The sequence below is a fragment of the Falco punctatus genome, assembly GCF_963210335.1.
Source record: "Falco punctatus genome assembly, chromosome: 4".
NCBI lineage: Eukaryota > Metazoa > Chordata > Aves > Falconiformes > Falconidae > Falco > Falco punctatus.
The window spans coordinates 27,509,041-27,525,648 of record NC_137583.1 but is presented as its reverse complement, the minus strand read 5'-3'; the positions used below and the strand labels follow the sequence as shown (position 1 = coordinate 27,525,648).

The 16,608-nt window shown below is 45.3% G+C and overlaps 1 protein-coding gene and 1 long non-coding RNA gene across 7 annotated transcripts in view; one reads left to right on the top strand and one right to left on the bottom strand.

Annotated features, from left to right (window-relative positions):
* C1QTNF8 (C1q and TNF related 8) overlaps window positions 1-8,425 on the top strand; it is a 34,997-nt gene extending 26,572 nt beyond the window's left edge. For 3 of the 6 annotated variants that reach the window (XM_080386599.1, XM_080386594.1, XM_080386598.1), the window contains exons 2-3: window positions 5,736-5,976; window positions 6,698-8,425. In XM_080386599.1, coding sequence (XP_080242725.1) covers window positions 5,751-5,976; window positions 6,698-7,245 — 774 coding nt within the window. In that variant the 5' untranslated portion in view covers window positions 5,736-5,750 and the 3' untranslated portion in view covers window positions 7,246-8,425. Of the gene's footprint in view, window positions 1-2,792; window positions 5,977-6,697 lie in introns of all 6 variants that reach the window. The other 3 variants (XM_080386597.1, XM_080386596.1, XM_080386595.1) reach the window with 2 other exon arrangements.
* LOC308063536 overlaps window positions 1-16,608 on the bottom strand; it is a 673,278-nt gene that overhangs the window by 294,973 nt on the left and 361,697 nt on the right. The window lies entirely within an intron of this gene.

The window sequence follows — 16,608 nt, the reverse complement described above, 5'->3', positions numbered from 1 at the left end:
GTAAAAAAGCAGAACTGAAATATTTTCCAACTCTGGAATGATGCCGAGGTTTGTGGCCGACACATCCATGTGTTTTCCATCTCTATGGCGCGAGAAAGGTTTTAGTCTTAACAGCCCTCTTGGGTTTTCAGTCAGGACTTGTCGCTAATTAAAATGGGCAGTGGCTGGCGTTGTCCTGTCCACTGTGAATTTAAAGCAAAGATAGTCATAGATGTTTTTCCGAGTAAAGCCCTAGGAATAACAGGAAGGAAAACATTAGCAGAAATTTAAAGTGCAGCTCAGGGATCCAAGAGCAATTTTTGCCTCGTGAACTCTCAATATTGCAGCATGTGTGCTCAGCACAGTTATTAGTGGGATTTATTCTTCGAACATCCCTGCAAGGTAAGGACATATTTCCACTGTACCCAGTGGAAACATGGGCTGGGTAAATGAAGGTAGGTCTGTGCCTTTGCCATGACCTAACCTCCCACAGCGGCCGCCCACAGTGCCAATGGACCAGGCAAGGTCTGGCCAACGTCACAAACTCCACATTGCTAACCAAGGGGAAAACCTTTTGGGCCAGCCTCCAGGCTGGCTTTGCTTTGCCTTCTTGCTTTATTTTCTCCATGAGCCAAACAAGCAAGCTATTTTTGCAGATATTATGGGGATTTCTTATCATTTCTATTGCCCAGATGTGTTACCCTATATCAAAGTGTTAAAATTCTTCAGGTACACCGAATGATTAAGAAGCTTTGCATGAGCAAATGTGCCTCGTACATAAGCTGTCTACCTTGAGCTATAAGATTAAACTCAATCATGAACCAAAAAAAAAAAAAATCAATCAAGGTGCTCTCTCCAGCTGTAATAGTGTCAAGAAAATATATTAAATAAGAATTTGCACACAGGAAGAAAGAATCACATCATTTAACTCCCTGAACTAGAACTAACGGTTTCTGCCCTTCTCTAGCAAAGGCTTGTGGCATCTCTAAGGTCTTGCTTGGGAGGACTTTGGCTTTCGTGGCAGTGACTGGGAATGCCAGGTGTCACTGGAAAGTCAGCACTTCCCATGCAGGTCATTCATAGCAGGTAAACCATGTGTAAATAAAAAGCTTGATGGATTATATTTAAGTCAGGGTATTTCCAAGGTCAGCTCAGAGGAAAAATACATCATTTAATCCTCTGTTCTGCTTTGGACTGAGCATGGTAGAGAGCAGCATCCCTGGCTTGGGCACTGCATCTTCACCAGCACTGCGGGGCAGCAGCCCTTAAGGGGTTCACATTGCCAGCTCCAGTTAAAGACACACACACCCTTTCAAAAGGGTCCAAACAACGGGAGTGTTTGAATTTAATGCAAGGAGACTGGTGATTTCAATGGCTTTTTCGTCTTGTTTTGGGCCAGGCAGAAATACCTGAAAATACAATCCCTTTTGGTAATATTTTAATATTGTCTTTTGACGCAGGAATTCAGAGGAGAAGAAAAGGGACAGAAAGAGCAAAGAGTCTTTTTAAAACCTTAGCTAAAGGATGGTTTCAAAGAAACCTTTCATTATGTTTAAAGAGGTCTCCAACAGTAACATACAGCCTAATGTTATAATGTACACAACCCCCAGCAATCCTCATCAAAACTCACTGTTACGAACTGCCTTTTCATCAGGTTCAGATGTCTCATTCCATCATTCATAAATTTTCATTTGGTTTGCCAAAAATATTGCCCAAAAGATAGATCTACCCATTTAGCACATGCAGAATTTCCTCCTCAGCATCAGATTAAATTCACGCTTATTGCTGGGTTTCATCCCGGTCCCGCTTGCACAGGCTGGGGGCTGCCTGTGCCTCCTGGCTTTGGAGTGTGGTGGCCTGCAAGTGTTTTGGGAAGAGCAAGTAATTTATCTTGAAATTACCTATTGCAACTGAACAGGCTGCACGCTCAGCCCATGGTGAGTTTTCTGCTTTGCAAGCATTTTGCAGGAAACATCAGGAGCATCAAAACAATTTTTTTTCTACATGTTGCTGCAAGCTTTTCAACTGAAACGTTTCAAACTCATCAGCTGTCAATCAACTGTTTCAAAATGAACCTCAGCTAAAGCAGAGCCAAAGAAACCAAACTAAAAGCAACAGTTTTGCAAGACTGAGGGCTGAGACCATCTTCCTGCCCTCAGGGAAAACATTTACAGACTGCATCTCTTCCAAAGACAGGAGACCAGTTCTCCTCCCAGCCATTAGGATGTCTGTGATCCAGCATCATCTCTGGGGTTCTCTACCAAACTGCAAAACCAAGTTTTCTGAATCGAACCAGTTTGCAATTTGCAGGTTTCCAGCCCAGAAGTCAAAGACAATAATTAATAGTTCCAGATTTAATCTGTTGCTTTCAGGATGCGCCTGTCCATCTCCAAAGAGGTGTCATGAAGGATGACCAAGGAGGAACATACTCAGTTTTGCAGCCACAGGGCTCTCAGTGCAGTACTAATGCATCATTTCAGGCACTAACGAGTGTGTCAGATGGCAGTGGGGAGGAGGATGGATGTCCACCCCATGCAGGGATCTGAATGATGTGTGGAAGAGGCAGTGTCCCAGCCTGGGCGCTGGTGAGTCATGGCCACAGTGGAGTGAAGCCCAGTTTGTTGTTCACTGTCTTCTGAAGAAGATAAACCTGTGCCACCGAAGTAAAATCCATCATCTCCACATTTGACAAAATAAGGTCACAATAATTATCTTTAAGGGAAAAAACATATGGCTAAAGCCAACCTCTTGCTTCACCTCACAGATCTTAAGTTACAAGTTTCATCCTTTTTATATCTCTTTTTTTTTTTAAGGTATTAGATTTGACTTCACTGCTACCACAAGCATTATATTTCCTTCTCCTCTGAAATTTGGCTCAAATCATTCTTTTCTCCAGATTGACACAATCTCGTTCCAAGGAAACCCTTACCAGGTTTGTTCCCTTTCCTGCTGCACATTTGATTTCTCTGGTTTGAGGTTCTCCTTCACCTGACTTCTGGGTTTGTGCTGCATGTCTTTCAAACATGAACCCACACTGCTGGATCCATCATTCTTTTCTTGCAGTCCTCTTGGGCTCTTTTCTCTCCGCTTTTTTCCTGATTTACATCTTCCCCTGTCCTCTGCCTGTTACGAGCAGACTGCGGATCTGAAACTCTGTTCAAATGCATCATTATGGTTTCACCTGACCACAGATATCACAACCAAATACATGTCAGGCAATGGAATTGTGTGATGCCATTTAAACAAAACAAAGCTGAAATATGATCTTTTTAAGATTTCTTGAGGGAAAAGACGACATTTGTTTTAAAAACCTTCAGTCACTTTAAATCCTTTTAAATGCCAGGTTGCCGAGCTAACCTCACTGACTGGTGAAGGAAAATGTAGTGGGGAGTGTCAGCTCTAGGATGCCCTGAATTACCTGGATCGTTGCATCATTTACCCCTTTTTTTTTTGTTCCAAATGCTATTTCTAGGTGATAACTTGAGTAACTGTTCTTTCATGAATCACACAAGCAGCCACGAGTTCTTCAGTGGGTACTTGGATTGCCGTGATATAAAACCTGCACAACCTGAACACTGGGTTTTTTCAGCCAGACTTTTTTTTCCCCTTAACTTCTAAAAATAGGAAAGTCATTCATCTTTGGGACAATAAAGGCCTATAAAAAGGTAATTTCTTCGTATTTATTAATCCTTTCCCTTCCGCCTGTTATGAATATCCCTCCTAATGAATGCTCTTTCTCCTTCATGAAGGTATTATGAGCAATTATGTCCTCTGGTTTTAATGTTCTGATAATGTAAACACACACCCTATATTTTATCCCCAGGATATCGACTACCCACACTCCCCAGAAGGGCTAAACAGCTTTCAGTCCCAGAGAGGGTATATTGGCCCCAGGACTCTGAGCAGACACAGGGTCTTCTTTAGACCACCATGTATATGCACAAACATTAATTTCTGCAGAGACCCCAGAAACACTATGCAGACCCCAAATGCCCCCCCTGCAGTGCAAACTTTCTGTTCTGGTGACACACAGGCTGGTTATTTATGACCCCTGCTGTCCATTTAGCCTTGCATTGCTGTTCCTGTTCGGCAGCACAAAGATGGCTTAAGTGGATGAAAATTAAAAAGGATCTAATGGAAATGAAATTCAGGCCCTGAACACTGACATAAAAGGAATATTGATCCCTCCTCAGACTTGTACCTAGAATGAGGTACAACATAAAGATCATTTCAAGTTATGACAGATTTGATGAAAGAACTTTCACTGCTGTCAGAAGGAAAGTTACGTTGCTGCTAATAAGTACTCATCAGGTTTCCAGGGAGCTGGGTTACACCAAGTCATAAAAGGTGTGAATTACAGTTCTTTTGGGGCAGGTAAGAACTAGAAGAAAGCATCTCCCAAGAATGCCAGTACAGCTCAAGTACCTTGCTCCGTACTGACACTTTTTTTTTGTTTCCATCTTCTCTCAACTGGTTCATTTTGTGCCCTGTGAAGCCTTTGCAGTGCTCCAAGGCAGGAATCCCTCACCCTGCAGATGGGACCTGTGTGTTCACTGAGCTATTTCTGAAAGTCAGGACATCCCACCACTATCTTCCTCACCTATTCCAGGAATTAAAGCTGGTAGAAGAGAAGCTGTAATAGCTGTTCCCAGCCTGAGGTCAACAAGAGTCCATCTGACTAATTGGAGTTTGGATAAAGTTCAAAAAGGCATCGGTCCAAAATTTGTCTTCTATGAAACACCACTGCAATCGGTAGAATGGCACTAATTATCCATGATACAAGGAGGTAGTTGCCTGTCTCCAGCTCTACTCCCTCCCTAGGGAAGAGGTTGATGGGGAGCTACAGAAAACTCACCCCCTTTGCACCACCTGAAACATTTTCCTTCTGTTCCTTTCACCCAGCATTCAGGGCCATTGGAGCTTGCCAGTAGCAGATGAAAATGTAATAGATGATCTCAAAAACTAGCGCTTGTGCACAGCAAATCCAAGTTCAGTCTGTCTGTTGCAGCTATTTGGCTTTCCATTCTGCGCGTTGGAAAATAAAAATGGGAAGTGAACACAGAAATTCTGCTAGGAAGAGCACAGGGGTATGGTCAAAGCCACAAACTTCCCAGCAAAGTCACCTTGAAAAGAGGTCACCAGCAAGAGGCTGCGAGAGACTAGCTAAATAGACAAATGCTAAATAGACAGATCCTTTTGATTTCTTTTAGTTTCATTTCCCTTCAGGTTTTTCCTCAAAAAAAAGAAAATAAAATCCAGTTTAGGCTCTATATATTTAAATCAAGTTTCATTTTCTGCATCTGATTTTGACTTTTTCAGGATGGCAATGCAATAAAACCAGCAGAGCCAACGCTTTGTGTCTTTTACCCAGCACCTTTTGCAATGGCTGTTCCAACAGCAGCCAGGCAGCAAACGTGCCTTGGGCAGAGCTTGCTATGACAGCTATAAGAATCTCAGCCTTAGCTGCCCATCTCAGCAGGTTTGGGATTTTTTTATTATTATTTTTATTTTGTTTACCTGGTGCCTCTTGTCAGATATTTCAGCTGTGGGTAATGAGACGGGGATTGCCTTTTCCGTTGCTTGTAAGCAGTACACAGTGGGGCACCCTTCCTACCTGGAGCCTCCCGATGCCACTACAAGATAAGCTAATAATTAATCAGAAGAAATGCACCTTGTGGTAACATTAACAGATGGCCCATCAGAAGCTCCGATTTGAATCACCATGTTAATCATTTCTATTCCTTTGCTCGGTCCAGCTGGCTCCGCTGAAGATGAGTGCTGTGCTTCTCCTGCTCGTGGTGTCCACCATGAACGTCAGTGCCCTGCTGGAAAAAGGTCAGCCGAGGCGAGAAGCACGGCGCCTCTCATGCGTGCGATGCTGCGGGCCTTCAGAGCAGCCCACCTCCATCATCTCCTCACGGTACACAAGGATGAGCAGTGACCCTGCCTATTCAGTACCCAAAGTCCAGCCCACTATAGATATCACCATCCTCAAAGGTGGGTAAAGATGACTACAGTGGTAATATCCTTTACCTGACTTGCTCACCCTCATTTTGCAAGCTGTGCTCCTCCCTACACCGAGAAACTCATCCATCTTACATTGACCATAAGAGAAGGTCAAGGGGTGCCAAGGCACGGGCTATATGTGCGTGCAAGTGAGAAGAGTAGGCAAAAATCTCTAATCCATCAAAAAGCAGAATCACTGGGAGCTCAGGTTAGGTCACACTAAAAAACAGATGCAAATGTTATCACAGAACTACTAAATGGAAGAGTTAGAAACTGGGAAAGATGCTCACTCGCTTTTTCCATTGCACATTTGTCTCGGCCAGGCAGGCAAACAAAAGTTAACTGTGTAATACAGATGTGCCAGGAGTCCCGTGAGTTGGGGTACACAGAACAAACCCAACCTCCTCCCCCAGGTCCAAATTCAACCTCAGCAAAATGAGTAACCCCTGCACCGAGGGGCTGAGCTTACGCATGCTGGAGTCACATAACCGGGCTGGTCCAGCTGTGGAGTTCCACTGCTGGACACGGATCATCGGCACCAGAGGCTCGGTGAGGCCAAGCTTTCAGCTGGCATTTGCATCATTTGAGGATGAGGAAGGTGCCACTGCCTGACCAATGCCTCCAGACACCTGTACTGGTAAAGCAGAGCTGTCTCCAGCAGGATGCGCCCGCAGCTTGGCCTTCACATGCTTGTTTTTCTTTACACTTGCAGGTGAAAAGGGTGAAATGGGAGAGAAAGGGTACCCCGGGCCAGTTGGGAAGGAAGGAGAAAGAGGGCTTCGTGGCTTCAATGGACGGAAGGGACAGAAAGGCCAACCTGGCCCACAAGGCCATTCCTGCAAGCAGCTGTACGCTGCCTTCTCTGTGGGTCGGAGAAAACCCCTTCACAGCTCAGACTACTTCCAGCATGTCACTTTCGACATAGAGTTCGTGAACCTCTACAAGCACTTCAACATGTTCTCGGGGAAGTTCTTCTGCTATGTGGCAGGGATCTACTACTTCAGCCTCAACGTCCACACCTGGAACTTCAAGGAGACCTACCTGCACTTGATGAAGAACGAGAAGGAGGTGGCCATCCTCTATGCCCAGCCCAGCGATCGGAGCATCATGCAGAGCCAGAGCCTGATGCTGGACCTGCAGGAGGGAGAGGAGGTCTGGGTGAGGCTGTTCAAGCGGGAGCGAGAAAACGCCATCTACAGTGAGGAGTCTGATGTTTATATCATCTTCAACGGCCATTTAATCAAGCCAGCCATAGAGTAGCCATTTGTCAGCTTTAGGCTCAAAGCTTTGGTAGATACATTAGTGTCTCCCCTCTTAGAAACGCATATGTCTAGTTCCACTTGGAACGGTTACAGGCCTCCTGGCCTGCTGACAGGGCGGTCTGTCCATGCCAAGGAGACCTGTGTGGGTGGAGGTGACTGTTTCAAGGTGATGCAAGCTACACAAGCGCTGAGAAGGCTTCAGCCCCTATGTGCCCTGGAGAAGACACATGCAGGAGGCCCTAGTTCTTCAGCCCTGTATAAATCCCCAGTAAGATCCCTAAAAAGTTTGCCAAGCCAGCAGCAAAATAATTTCTTTGCTCTGCTTTAGAGAATACATTTCAATTACATCTGAGGATTGTCTTCAGATGCCAGTTATCTGGGTGCTCATTAAGGAATATCATTACCTCTATACCACCACTTGGGTATCTGTGCAGGGTGCAATATTGGTAATCAGAGCCCACACTCCCCAGCATCAGGTCTGCTCCACTCAGGTAGGCGACAATGCACCAGTGTTAAGAACAATATTTTGCACAGGATATTTACTCTAAATCACATTTTTTGTTCCATTTCATATATTATCACATTCTGCAAGCATAATACTAGAATTAGATAAGTAATAGCACATCAGTCTGGCCAAGCTTTTTCAGAGGCGCATAGTTTCAAGCAAAGCTGTAGCCACATGCTATAATTTTGCTAGACCGTACTGCTAGCAATACTCACACCAGCACATCCACCATGGCTGGGAATGTGCGTATTGCCTATTTTAAGGAAAATGGTGAGCCTTAGGATCCAATTTGAGTGCTCATTGCCAAGCTGGAATTTGAGGCCATGTTCATGTCTGATAATTACCACCTTAATAGCACCCTCATTTCTGGAAAGTGCAGAACAACACTGGAAACTAAAAAGGTGCTTTACTGCAGTGATATTTTAGGGGATTTGGTTTCTTTTTTCCTAAAACGTTATTGACGTAACAGGGGAAAGGTACATGCAGCAGCAAGAAACATCATTTCCCCCAGTTCCCTCTTGCCCATTCCCCCAGTCTGTTTGCATCCCCAGCCATTTGTATGAAGGATGCATGGAAAGCTCTCGCTAGGCAAACCGCTTCACTGCTGTACCTCGCCTTTCCACATCTGTTTGGAAAAGTAGCTGAAATAAAGATATTGCTTGAGTACACTTGCTTTGAGTGTCCTGGTTTTGTTTTGTATTTTTTTTCTCCATACCCTTTGTCACAGTGCAGGGCTAAATGCACTAGACCAAACATCCATTCCATGTAACGGTCTTGGGTGGCAATTGTAGTTACTTTAACACCAAAGGACTCCAGAAACCAGACTGACACCAACTCCTCTCTTTGCAGGCTAGTAAACAGCCATCATCAAGTATGAGGATGGAGAGAGAGGGGTTAATGACACCTTGCTGCAAAATAAGTACCAAATCTTTCAGGTCTCACAATCTTTGTGAAGATAGGAACTTTTAAGAACCTATCTGCCAAGTAAATGCATGATGAAAATGGGTCTACAAGCCCTGAAACATGTCTGATCCTGCTTCCTTCACCTGCAACCTGGAAGGGAAAAGTGGGAAACTTGTCTAGCTTTAAAAAACACTCCCAAGGGCATTTAATGCAGATCCTCCACCGACCTGCTCTCAGCTGCCCCGGCTGCTTGGGTCAGGCCATTGCACAGCATTTCCACCTCACCCTCCTTCTAAAAAAGCTTCCTAATCATCTGTTCCCACCAGGGCGATGGTAAAAGCCCTGATGGCTGCATTGCTTGTTTGCAGATACCACTTAGTGCTGAGAGCACCAACAGGGAGACACAAGCCCTGAGCAAACACACGTGCCAGCAGCAGCCTTCCCACTGCACCGGACCCAGGACATTTGCAGACTCTTCCCCAGCCATGTCCCAGCTGTGAGAGCCACAAAAATCTTTTTTCCTCTCTTTTGTCCTTAATCCTAATCATCCCCCACTCAGACCTAGATTTTGCAGCTACAGAAAGTCATACTCCGGGTGCAGGGTACCGCTGGCCAAGGACCTCATGAGATTCCTGCAGGGGAGCAGGGATGCTGCACTAGGGCTGATGCGGCTGCAGGGCTGCCCACCGTTCCTCACACATCAAGCAGTTTCACCACAGTTTCAGCTCACTCCCACCTGCAGTTCACTGAAAAGAAGGATCCAGCTGGAGTTATTGACAGTGCTTAATCCAGCACTGGGAAAAAAACCACACCCAGAATGTGTTTATGTTCAATCCACACTGGTTTTGGAAAAGTTACTTTCTACTAGGAAGCAAGAAAAAAACCCATCCATCCATATCACTAGATAGGCACATCTCCATAACACCTGGACACACAGTTAGAGATAGTCTGGTTATCAAAGCAATAGGACACACTCAAAATGCTCACGACTGATACGCCAGTGGCATCAGCAGGTAAATCATTAAAGCCACATTGGTTTCAGGTGCAAAATAGCTTTTCAAATAATAAAAAAAAGGTTGTCAGGTTGCATTCATTATTCAAATTAGTCATTTATAGCATAAAAGAACCATAAGTCTCAACTGACCAAGTTCTTTGGGGAAAAAAATAGAAATATCTAAACAGCTTAACATACAAAGACATTCCTATTGCCACATTTTAAATGCATCCATCAGTTTTTTCCAACTTCAAGAGCTGGGACAATCATCCCTCTTTAGAGAAGTTTAACGAGCCAAATCCAAAGCACAAATATTTGAGATCTGCTCATCAGCATACAGGAAGCCTGCCAGGGTCTCTCTTATAGGAACAGAATTTTAAACCCTTTTTCCCCAGGAATACGTGGCTTGGAAGTTAAACTTTGAAAAAAGCTAAGTTCTCTTTTGAAGAGAAGAAAGTGTATGTGTGTGAGGGTGGGGGGATTAATTGCTGATATCTAAATGAAAAGGAAGAAAACAATTGTATTTGTTTCTCCAAATATTTCCCAAATGCAGTATTTTTATTTCATGGTTTGAAATAAATTGAGGGTCTGTCAGCAACTTTTTTTCCAAATCCTTCAGTGAACAGTATCACACAAATGACAAAACTGCCTCAGCTGCCATAAATTCCAGGAGTTTATTAATAAATATTAGTTCTCCTGTAGGTCCCACTCACCCCAGGATCCTTGGGGGAGATGAAATGCCCACAAAACAAGGCAGCAATAAACTAATTTTCCAAAATAACCTTACCTGTCCTTGGGTCAGGGCCACAAATAAGGGAAGTAAAGGAACCTGCTGAGATCATATACAGGGAACTATAAATGGAGAACATGACCTTTCTATACGAACAGAAATATTATGAAAAACACCAGATGCAAAGCATCTACCCCCAACAATCTCTTTTGATTGGTACAGGGAGATTAAAACAGGCTGTAAGACAACATACCTTTTGTCTTCTGACTGCAGATCTGAGATTTACACTTACTAGTCCAAAATTTGGGAACAGGGAAGAGGTAAATGTATCTAACATCCTCTCCTTTGTTTCTTTGGCATCAGAGCCCCAGAAGAGCACCTCAGAAGGTGACAGTGTGCTGGGACAGCACATGTCCTTGTGCCAGGAGGGTGATGAATGGAAGAGAGCAAGGAAGTGACCTGCCCATATCCACTGGGGGTAGAGCAAGGTTTATGCTTGATACAAGGAAAGAAAGTACTTCAGGTAAAAGGAGAATCAGACTGCAAGTGGCTGCAAGTGGCTGCAGCGTGAAAGACAAGCTCTCCATCCCAGGAAGCCTTTGATGGCATCTTAGGATCTGCCAGGAGCGACAAAGGCAGTTCTGCTTAGAGCAGAGGAATACACCACATCATCACACATGGCCCCTTTAACCTTCCTTTTCCTGCATGTATAAGTTTCATCTTCTTTTTCACTGAGAAAAACTTGAAAAAGCCACAAGACATAACTCCCAATAAAAACCCCTATGAAGAAGCTGAGCCAGGCTTGCTTTTACATTCCTCTCCATATGCCTCAGCTGCAGTTTCAGCATCACAACTTCCCCATGTGCTTTCACTACCCTTCCTGACACAACTGTGCTAAATAAAGCATTGCGTTAGGACTTGCAAGGTGTCTGCAGAGCCCTTACTTTGCTACGTAAATGCCCTATCACTTAGTTTTGCTCTGCAGATGTAAAACTGGGGAGAACATCCTTGCACTTGCAGACTTAGCCTAAAACCACTACTTCCTGAAGTTCAAACACCAAAACACCCAAATTTTAACAGTCTGACCCTATTTTCCCTAGGAGCTCAAAAATAGCACACTTTCTTTCCCTTTTTTATCTCCTTCCTTCTCCTCCACCTTTCTTCTCCTACAGCAGAGTTGATGTGCAGGTGCTCCATCTCCTCTTTATATGCAGAAGCAGCAAATGACTTGGAGCCCACCTGTGTCTGCCTTCCCAAGCTGAGGGGCTATATAAGGCAGCAGGAAAGGCAAAGGGGCCTCTGGGATTTGCTGGAGAGGTGAGTGTCATGTAGGTTTTTGTGAGTTGCTTTAGAGAAATCATAGGTGGTGCTTTTTCTCTTAGGATTTACTAGAGTGTTACAGAAGGTAGTATATTTCATAGCACACTGAGCACCTTTATGTTTTTTCTGTTGCTTGTGCTGAGCATGAGGGAGTCATTACAAGGATCTGTTGCTGACCTAGCAGACCTTGCTCTTAAAGAATGTAGTGCTTTTTGTGTAGTCCTTTAATAACACTAACTAATGCGGGCAGACTCTCTTGGAAGAGGTGTTATAGGGCTTGTAACCCTGGCTGTAGCAAACAAGCAGTGTTCAGGTTAGTGGCTCTTACAGTGCTGTTGCAGCTCCTTATTCTGGCAGAGCTAGGGACTGGGCTGGTGCTTAGTGCTCTTGATGCCAAATGGCATCAAGGAAACTAAAACCTCTGTGTGCTCCCTGTTTTCTTTCCTAATTATTCATGCTTCCTTGCTTCTAGCTAAACCCTGCTGCTCTGTACAGTCAGTCTTGTCTAAGTTGGTTAAACTTCCAAACTCATTCATTGACTCTTTGAGGCTGTTCTGGTGAGCTGCAAAGCAAAAGTCCTTTAGGAGAGCCCTTATAGCACTTTCTAATTCTCAGTAAAGAGAGCAGCAGGTGATGATTAGGTCTTAATCTTGCTGTAGGTTTAGCAGTGAATCTGAAGCACAAGTAATTGCCTTGCTTGCACTGCTATGATGGTAATGAGCAGTCAAAGCCAGGTGAGAAGAGGACCTGGGAGGACTGATGCTGTCCCCTGAGCTAACCTGTGTGCTTGTGCTGCCCTGGGGAGGGGATGGGCTCATCCTGGTGCTGCTCCCTGCTTTGCAGCAGCTCTCTGAGCCAGGATGAGGGCTGCAAAGCCTCAATCTTGCTTGGTGCTCAATGTTAGCTGTGCCCTTCAGAGGCAGCCCAATTCCCTGATTCCATTTCAGCCTGTAGCAGTAAGCCACCCCTTAGTAACTGCTGAAATCACAAGTCTCTTCTGGCTGACCATAAGCTTAGTAAGGGCTGTGAGCTAACATGAAGTGGGCTTTTCCCAGCCAAACGAGACTGGGGAAAAGCCCTATTCTGCCAATTTTCTCTCAAAATGTTAAATTTCCTTGAAGTATAGCTCTGTGTGTTTTTTTCTGTCTGTAAATATTCAGAATGGGACCTGACAGCAAACATGCTTCTTCTGCCCAGCAGCAGTCCAGTGTTGCTCCCATGGTGGGCATGCAGTATTTGGGAGGGCCGTGCTGTGACCCTGTCCAGGCACGAAGCAGTTTGCTCTGAGAATGTGCTGGACACTTTCAGCATTCTGATGACTCTCCTCATCCTTTTGGAAACCTCTCTTTGGATAACCATGTCTTAAAAGCAATGGTCATGTGAAAACTAAAACCTGAAAAGTTCTTCCTGAGTGCATGTATGGTGTGGTGTGAGTTGCAGGTGTGTGGCACCTCTGATACTCAGTGCTTACCTCTCAGCTGCTCGGTGGATTAGCTGATATTGCAAACAGGTGTTGCCATGCCTTGCTGCATCCTGCCTGCTCTGCTCATGGTGTCCACCTCCCTCTGTTATGGGGGTGCTACAACCTGTTGTATCCAACAGATGCTGCATTCCCCTCTTGCAGCATTTTTGGGGAGTAAGGAGGCTTTCTGCTGAGGTTTCATCCCTCCTAGCTTTCTGGAAGGACTATTCCCTGTCGGTCAGGGTAAGGACAAAAAGGAACCTTTGCCTTCAGCATACTGTTTTTTCCTCTCAATAAGGAAACTTACATTTTACAACAGGAACAGGCAGATAACATCAGTGCAGATAAGGAAACCAGGCAACAAATAAAGCTAATGGGTTGCATTTGGATGAGGTGAATGGAACTTAATGATTCTAGTAAGAACCTAGTCACTAACAAAGATCTAAAGCAGGAGATAGAATAGGAAAGTGTTAAAACAAATAGAAACCGATTAAAAGCCAGGGAACAATGTGTAGCTAAAAGGTTGGAGACTTTGGCCTGCACATGCTACAAGGGCATCACCTGCTTCCCTTGCCTTTGCTTGGGGGGAGGTTGGGAATGGCATTTCCCAAACCTTTGGGCTGTGCCTGCAGATGGAACAGCAGGGGAGCCCACATACACCCCCAGGGGTTGCTGAGGGAGAGGTGCGTGTGTGTCCCTTTTCTTGCCCTGCACAGTGTACTGTGGCTGTCCCTGCCAAAGCCTGGTGATGCCACTTTCTCCTCATGCATTCTCATTTTCCATGGTGCTTTTCACTTCCATGGCAAAGTCCAAGCAGCAGCACCTGGAAACAACAAACCTGTGTGCTCTCTCTGGTAGTTCACCCTTCTTGGCTCCTCAGCACCTTTTCTTTGCCTAATTTTGTGAGATTTTATGTGCTTTCTGCCTAACTGGGTCTTAAGGTAGAAGACCCTGGGTAAAAGAGCTCACACACTGTGACTACAGCAATGTGGGACCGAACTCATGGGGAAAGCTCAGAGCTGGTGGTTTGTGGCCTCCCAATGCTGGATTTGGCCACATGTGGGCAGAGCTCTGTCTCCTCTGCCAGCACTAGCTGCAGCTTGGGGACTGGCAAGTGGGGAGGATGAGCTGGTGGTGACAGTGCTGTGGTGATGAAGGCTCTGCTTCCCCTCTCCCCAACCAATGGATGTTTTCTTGACAGCAGCTGCGCTTCATGCTCCAGCCAAAAGCTGCTGCAGAGGATCTGGGCACCCTGACAATTGCTGCCATACGTTGGGCATGACAACCTAATGCTATTTGCAACTCCTTTCTTCCAGGGAAAATTGCATTAAAGCCAACTCACAAAGAAATCTCTTCCTCCCTTGCTCTCGGAGGGAGCAGGCACCTCTTTGCTGGTTCAGGGTCCTGAATGCTGCAGTGTGAGCAAGTGGCAGATTTCCTGCCTTTAGCACAGAAAAGCCTTTTCAGGAGCGAAACTTTTGTTGCAGGAAACAGAGGAATTGCCACTGCATTTGGTTTTTTGCTAATGCAAAATGCCAGCACTGCATGGCAGCTGAGCAGCTGCCTGTGTGCAGCCAGGGAATGGCGCTGCCCTGTCTCCAAGCAGGAAAGAATGCAGATCAATTACTCCTCAATGTCATTGCTCTCTCTGTTCCTCTGCCTGTGCTTTTCATCCCCTTTAATGTAGAATTCTGACTTTCCCGTTGATTGAAAAGGCATCTGTACAGTGAAGTCTCAATCACACTGTTGTGTAGCTCTTGGATGGCAAGTCCAGACAAGTGTTAGCATCTAGGAAATTAAACAGTGTCTGCCTGCTTTTTGGGGGTCTGCCACACTTATTTGTGGTGCCTGAATCCTGTTGATAGGAATTTCTCTGAAATGGCCTGGGTGGGAGCCCCCACTGCTTTTGCTTTCCTGGGTAAAATCAAGGGGAGCAAAGTGCCTAAAGTGCTTTGGAAGGCAGGAAAATGGCAAGACTTGCAAACTCCAGTAAAAATGCACAACTGTGAATCATCACAGGTTCTGGCCCTGAAACCTGGTCCCATCTGCAGGAAATGCTCTGTGGAGCCAGACCCAGAACAGGTACTAAGCAGGACACTGGTCTCAGCTGTGCTATTGCAGTGTCACCTGTGTCCCTTAGACCATGTGCTGATGGCAACTGTTCCCCAGGTGGAGAAATGAGCTGACAGCAGTGTAATGCTGCTGTGGTGATGCTTGCTGTGTGCAAGACTTGTAATCTGCTCTTTTTAAGATTTATCAAAATATAAAAGGGAACTGCTGGGATAGGGGATGTGGATGCCAGCTCCCCCTTGCTTGCTCCTGCCATGTTTTCTGTGCCTGTTTAGCAGCAGTGCTGCATGCCTTGGCTTTATTGTACATTGCAGAGAGAAAATGAGCCTTGCTGCTGTTTGGGAATGTAAATACAGGGCTGGGAGGAGTATGTAATGCAAGAAACATGAAAAAAACCTACCAGGCCCATTTAATTTGGAATGCTACAGCCACCACACTGAGTCACAGAGGTTTCTTGCACAACCTTAGCTCTAACAGTGGACATGACTTTAGTTGCTCTCCACCATGCTAAACCAGGGGCACTTAAAACAGACCCAAGCAGCTGATGTATTATATCTCATTAAGAAACAGAAGAGCTTAGTGCACTGAAGAGCCAAAGTGAAAGTGAACTGGGGCTAAGAAAAGGTACTGGTGTAGTCAGGGTGTTGGCAAGGTCTCCTCCCCAGCCCTGCTCCCATTTGTGAAGGCTGGAGAAACAGCTGGGGCAGGTGGCACAGCTAAAACTTTTGGAAAAGTTATGACTCTACCTGGTAGAATCCCCTGTTGTTCCCCTAGCTATACCCTTGATACCAGGCTGAAGTAAAATCAAGCAGATGGATAATGAGGACCTGACCTGAATGCATGGAGCCTGGGCTGTAGAGCTGGCACTGCCTGTACCAATCAGACCTGGCCCGTTATTGGAGATGAGTCAAGTTATCGTGTCCTGGGGATTTCAGGTATTTAGTGACAGGTTTCCTAATGGTTTGCACGTTAGCAAATGTTCGATCATCAGCGTCTCTGGTGTGGCTGGATTTCATGCTCAGTATCTCCCAGTGCCTGGGTGTTTTACCTTGGATGATTCTGAAGTGGAGCAAATAGCATTTATTTGGTATATTAACCTCATCTAATTGAGTCTCTCTGCTCATTAAGAATAGCAGTTACAATTTCTCAGCCATAAAACCACTAACCACATTTGCTTAATTACTGGCAATGTCATTTGTTAGGGGCTCTGGGGAAAAAAGCAGTGGGTGTTCAGAGCTGACAGATACCACATACTCTGTCAAGCTGAAAAACTCCTTCCCCAGCAAGGTGGTGGGCAAAGCTGCTTGCCCGCTTCATATCGCCTGCCACGCTCTTCTGCCTGTGCAGAGCGATTCAGCCTCTTGGCACCCACTGCCT